We start from the raw sequence: 6,739 nt of genomic DNA, 5'->3' as shown, positions 1-6,739 counted from the left end.
CCCCCTCATGTTCGCCCGCCCCCATCCCCGGTCCCGCCACCGCCTACTCCCAACCACCCAACCGTCATTATCGTCGTGATTGTCTCCATGGGCGGCCTTTTGTGTCTTTCAATGCTCGCATTCGCGCTGTTTTGCTGGGTTCAGAAGCGGAAGAAGAAAACTGAAGAAACCGACATCATTCACATCGATGAGCATAAAAAGATCAAGGAAACCATTGTTCCTGGCCCTTTTGGAACGCAGACAGTAGTGATATCAGTTGAAGATGATGTTCATATCGACGAAGAAATCAAGAAGAAAACAGAGGAAGGTGGTCATCATCATCACGGTTTGCATGTTGAACCATCTTCGTCATCAACTGATCAAGGAAATTCAAGAAGCGCTGATGATGAGGTGGGAATATCTAAACTACTTCATCACCATCAACAAAAGCACGATAATGATAATGCATGATGAGAACAGGAACAAGCCGTGATTGAAATATTTATATGCATGCGTACGTGTATATTCCCCCGGCCCCCATTATTGAATTGTCTTCGTCCAAACAATAATTCCTCTAATATCTTATTAATTCACCAAAATTACTTCAACGAATAAATATTTTAATTTGAATCATGTTTCTTTTAACTTATGGCGTTATATAGTATGCACCCTTCTTTTGTTAAATTCCTCTTTTTTTGTTGCTGGGTAAATAATTGTCAATCTCAAAATAAATAAACAAAAAGAACACAGAGAGTATATGTTACAAAGAAACAAATAAAACCAAAAACCCAAACAGTAGGAGTGTAAGAGGAGGATAGGAAAGTAAGTAAATAAGTAAGAAGAGGACGATGACCAAAAACCCAAACATTAGGAGTGTAAGAGGAGTATAAGTAACTAAATAAGTAAAAAGAAGAAGACAATAAGCGCCCGTTTGAAAACTCTAGAAATAGCTTTTTTTTACTTTTGACTTATGAAAAGTAGTATTATTAATGTTTGGTGCAATTTTTAAAACCAAATTGTAACTTTCTAAAAAGCTATTTTGGAGCTTATAGAGAAGTTAAAAAAAATGACTTCTCTCATAATACTTCTACTTTTTATTACATTTCTATAAAATAAGCACTTTTAGAGTTAAAAATTCAAACACAAAATAACTTATTTATAAGTTACTTTTAACAGAGTCATTTAATTGTTTAAGTTATTTTATCAAAAGGAGCTTAATTAAGTTGATTACCCAAACTAGCCTAAATCTAAATGTGAAATTCTCTATAATAACTTGGTTCAATTTGGTTAAATATTTTATTTGATTGTAGAATTTTTTTGTTTTTTTTTAACAAAAAAAAAAAGTTTAATAAGTGAAGAGTTGGTAAAGAAAATTTTATGCAATCAATTTACTTTATCTAAACTCAAAATATTTTTAGTCATTTTTAAATCTATATGCATAATTAAAACAAAACACTTACTTAAAATAAGAGAAAGTAATACTAAAACTAGAAATTGGCCGATGTATTGTAGATATGATTGGAAGTGAATCAAGTCCATTTATGAGTTAATAACTCGATAAGCTGACCTTTTGAGCTGGTAATCGAATTTGAGTTTGAAATTGAATTTATAAATTAAATGAGTCGAGTTTGAATTTGGATAAGTTCAACTCATTAGTTTGTGAGCTAACTTCAATAAAAGTATATTTTGGATAAAAAGTTTATTAAATGATTTTGTTCTAAACAATTTATTGTAAATGATTTTGTTCAAAGTATATAGAAGTTGTTTCATTTATTGCGTATGCAACAAAGCCGATTTAAAAAATATATCTTCATCCCACTTAAAAGTAGCATCCATAAACTGTTACTTATGTGGAAAATAATTTTCAAAATCGTCCGTAAAAAAGCATAAAATTGTTAAGAAAAAATTGTAGCTTTTTGAAATTTTTTTCAAGAAAAAAAATTGCAAAGGTTTACTTACAAAGTTACAAATTACAATCCCAATCTATTGACAAAATTAATTAAAAAATAAAGGGCGAAGAACAAGGTGCCAAGTTGAATCATGTAACAAGAAAAAATAAAAGCATAATTGATTAAACTAATTAATTGCATCTCATACATTAAAACAAAAAGATATCATCAATAACTAAATGACATTGTTGCAATGAGATATCTATTAACAACACAATTTATCTGTAAGAGACATTCTGTAAACTTTATTTAATTTAGACAAATGAAACTTAATTTTAGGGTTCAAACTTATCAAGGAGAGATCTAAATTCATTTATCTAGCCATCTTATAGGCACATTACTATCACAAATTCATGCAATAAATCAAGTCCTTCAAGTTTAAAGATCTAAATAAACTTAATCTAACATGGAACCATTAATTAAAGAGTTATGCTACGTGTACACCAAAATTAGTCACCAAAATTAGTCACTAGTATAAAATACATGTTAGAATACAAAATACACATTGAAAATAAATTAAACCACACATATATTTATATAAAACTAGATTGATGGCTAATTTTAATAACAGATTTTGGTGTACAAATAACATTTCTCTTAATTTAAAAAATCAAATATGAATTAGGATATTTCCAAAGCTAATGTTTTTGCAACTTGGCAGCATCCAAAGCCTTGGTCATTGGAGAAAGCTAAATAATCGCATATTTGCATGTAATACAATTTCCTCCAGTGTGTTGATGGAGGGGTCATCTTTATACTCCATCAATGTAATTAAAATTATAGTAAAATAAAAATAATCTATTTCATTTAATTATCACTAAGTATGATTTTATGGAACTTTCAAGGAGAACTATAATGTAAAAGGCTAAAAAAAAAAATTAAAAATTTATAGTAGTGATTCTGGTGGACAAGACATTATTAGGCTCAATGTCAACAACTCAGCATATCAAATATCCAAGTGTAAATGTGTGATGAAGTTTATTAAATGTCATCATACAAACTTTGTCGGAGTGTCCTTAGAATCCCAACTCATCTTATTTTGATGGTTTCTTTAAACATGTGTCACACATTGGAATAATGATTTTTTTTTATTAAATAGAAAATCATTTCAACCTAGTACTCAACAAGTGAAAAAAACCAAGTCATTAGATACTAAATTAAAAATATAAACTAAATTTCATTAAGATTAAAGTATTTAGGTGTATTGTAATTGATTTGAAAAAAAAAATCTAGAAAAAAGGTCTTTATTAATGTCTCAAGGTAAGCTAATAAAAAACAAAATTTAAATTTAATTAAAAAAACTTAGTAATTAACAATACAAGGAGATTTACAAGGCCCCTAAAAATCCACAGGAATCATTAATCAATCCTTTCTCTCCAACTATTCTACCAAAACCACAGCACCCCCTGTTTTACAAACCCCACCAATTTCTATTGGCACTTTGAATGCAAACTTACTAAACAAATAGTTTGTCTTCAATGTCGATAATACCCTCCCTTGTGGGACCATCACTTCCTCTAATTATGGACAACATTTTCTAAACCAAAAATAACCAACCAAATCTAATCACAATTTATTTTTCCAATGTGCAAGGATTCATTTACCCACAGAAATATCACTCATTACTGCACATTTCTCCTACAAATATTTATGACCTTGCTCACTCTAACACCATTTCCATCCTCAAGCAAGAGAAAAAAAAACATGCAAATGCAAATAAGTTCCTTGCGCACTCAAACTTTCTTGCATTTTTCACCCGCTCAAAAGTATGGCCGCCACATCATGCCATTGCCAAGAGCTGCCGCCATTGCGGCACCGCCTCCCTTGAAATCCCAGAAAACCCACTCCATGGCACCAGAAAAGATCGAGATTTTCAAGTCACTGGAAAACTGGGCCTCAGAATGTGTGCTACCGATGCTGAAGCCAGTAGAACAATGTTGGCAGCCACAGAATTTGGTGCCAGACTCATCGCAACCCTTTGATGAATTCACCGATGAGGTGAAGAATCTCCGGCAGCGCACTGCGGAGATTCCGGATGATTACTTTGTTGTGTTGGTGGGTGATATGATCACGGAGGAGGCTCTACCTACTTATCAGAGCATGATTAACAACCTAGATGGGGTTGGGGACGAGATCGGGTCAAGCCCAAACCCGTGGGCCGTGTGGACTCGAGCTTGGACGGCTGAAGAGAATAGACATGGGGATTTGCTCAGAACTTATTTGTATCTTTCGGGTCGGGTTGATATGTTGATGATCGAAAAAACAGTGCAATACCTCATTGGAGCTGGCATGGTATAAGTCTTCTAATTTCAATTAAATTTTATTATTATCTGATATTTGAGGTTCTGAGATGTGATATTACTATAAAATCTCAGTAACTTTCATTTAATAGTGTTTAATTTACGGTACAAAATTCATGTTAAGTTCTAATTTTAATAAGTATTATTTTCCATAAATATAAGTTGCTAATATATTTAAAATTGTGTGACTAGTTTCATTTTGAACTTTATTAATAACATAGTGCTTTTATTGTCTATTTTAGTGTATATTTTATTGAAAGATATAAAAAAAATTTAAACAAATGAAATTGTTTAAACGGATAAAAAATTAATAAATTAATGTTTTATTCAAAATTGAAGCTCTAGTATTCAATATGCATATCTTATCAATTTTTTTTAATCAACTAGAGCGTTTTTAGAATTTTAGCTCACTTTGCAAAAAAAATATATACGATTTTTACAATGGCAAAATCAAAATTACAATTTTAGTGTTGTACTTAAACACTTGTCAAGACAAATAATTGTGGAAATCATGTACGGTTAATTTTAGGAGCTCTTACATCTTATAGATAAAAATTTAGTTAAATCAGTATATTTATTTTACCGTTCTAATTTAATTTTACGTGAAGTTAATTTGATTGAATCTGAATTTTCATCAAAATAATTACATGAAAAGATAAAGTCTTATGGGTTGTAATTTATTCAAAATGGATGCTAGAGGTAAGCAAAATTTATTGTAGTTCACCATTAATGTTTAAAAAATGAGTTAAATGTATATTATTAGATTATTAAACTAAAAAAATAGATTAAATATAGTTAAAATTCAATATTTTTTATTTAATTTTATCAAAAATTAAAATTATTTATTGATATTATTCAAAATTTGATTATGTTTGAATTTGACAGGATCCAGGAACCGAAAACAATCCCTATTTGGGGTTTGTGTACACCTCATTTCAAGAACGAGCCACCTTCGTGTCACATGGAAACACAGCCCGGCTAGCAAAGGAGGGTGGTGATCCTGTGCTGGCTCGCATATGTGGGACCATAGCTGCAGATGAAAAGCGCCACGAAAACGCATATCAAAAGATTGTTGAGAAGCTTCTAGAAGTGGATCCCAGTGATGCAGTTGTTGCAATAGGAGACATGATGCAGAAAAAGATCACAATGCCAGCACACTTGATGTACGATGGGAGTGACCCTAAGTTGTTCGAGCACTTCTCCGCCGTGGCGCAGCGATTGGGCGTGTACACGGCCAATGATTATGCTGATATCTTGGAGTTCCTTGTTGGACGGTGGAGATTGGAGAAGCTAGAAGGATTGACGGCTGAGGGAAAACGAGCACAAGATTATGTGTGTGGGTTATCTCAGAGGATCAGGAGGCTGCAAGAGCGCGCTGATGAGCGAGCACGCAACATGAAGAAGTCACATAGCGTGAAGTTCAGCTGGATCTTTAACAAGGAAGTGCTTTTGTGAGTTGGGAGTTTAGACATGAAAATTATGTACTAGGCTTTGCTTGCATCACAAGAAACCTTGGTTGGTAGAGAAATATGTGATATGGTGGTGTTGGTAGGTGGCACTTATGCATGCTAATAAGAATGAACATAGCTTTGTTTGCAAAATTGTTTTCAACAAAGTTATTTCTCGTAATTTACAATGTACGGACATCTACACATAACACGATTACGATATCACAAACGAATTTTAAAATTTTATAAGATACAAAAATATATCACATATATAAAATTATAATGATATTTTGATATTTAAAGTATTTAAAGTATTTTTATGTTTTAATAAATAATAGTAGATATTTTAAATAAATTATAATAATATTTTAATATTTTATTAATATTAAAATATAAATTTTTTTATTATTTTTAAATTTATTTTAAAATTATATATTAAGAATAAAATTAAATATGTTGATACGTGATGGTATTTAGGTGTATTTAAGTGTGTTTAAAAAATTTTTTTATTTTTTATTTAGGTGTATTTAAGTGTGTTTAAAAAATTTTTTTATTTTTTATTAATACACGGTTGAAATCAGACACACATGTTGAATGAATATTGTATTCAATATGCAAACACAATAACTCAGCTCATAATGGATAAAATTAAATGAGACTTTGGGTGTGCATTGCATTAAATTTTTGTTTATAATTTTGTAAATATCTTTAACTTTTTTCTTATTTTTTTTCATATTTCTTCTGTAACCACCGCCACCCTCTTGCACTTTGCTTGCATCTCCCTTTCTCTTCTCTCCCTCGTTTTCATTTCTCTTCTCTCCCTCGTTTTCATCTCCGTTGCTGTCACTTTCGCCGTCTATCGCTGCTCCCACACCTCCTAGATGAAATCAAAGGTTCTAAGCCACATACATGCCTTCTTCTCAGAAGAGCTATTTCCATTTACATAAACCAAGCCACAAAATCAACATCCAAATAGTTGAATAGTATCACCCCAATTGGTCTTTCTATAATCAGCGTCAATCACCCTTACACCAACGTCAATCGAATGCTTCAATGCAAGTCC

General features: G+C 31.5%; 2 protein-coding genes across 2 annotated transcripts; both read left to right on the top strand.

The window, feature by feature from the left end:
* Positions 7-624, top strand: LOC110263566. The gene has a single exon (XM_021105029.1). It carries the CDS (start codon positions 88-90, stop codon positions 448-450), a length of 363 nt encoding a protein of 120 aa, XP_020960688.1. The 5' UTR covers positions 7-87; the 3' UTR covers positions 451-624.
* On the top strand, positions 3,534-5,857 carry LOC107605271 (stearoyl-[acyl-carrier-protein] 9-desaturase 6, chloroplastic). The gene is made up of 2 exons (XM_016307094.2): positions 3,534-4,220; positions 5,114-5,857. Exons 1-2 carry the CDS (start codon positions 3,579-3,581, stop codon positions 5,681-5,683), a joined length of 1,212 nt encoding a protein of 403 aa, XP_016162580.2. The 5' UTR covers positions 3,534-3,578; the 3' UTR covers positions 5,684-5,857.

The sequence above is a fragment of the Arachis ipaensis genome, chromosome B06 (assembly GCF_000816755.2).
Source record: "Arachis ipaensis cultivar K30076 chromosome B06, Araip1.1, whole genome shotgun sequence".
In the NCBI taxonomy this organism is placed as follows: domain Eukaryota; kingdom Viridiplantae; phylum Streptophyta; class Magnoliopsida; order Fabales; family Fabaceae; genus Arachis; species Arachis ipaensis.
This window is presented reverse-complemented; position numbering and strand designations above follow the sequence as displayed.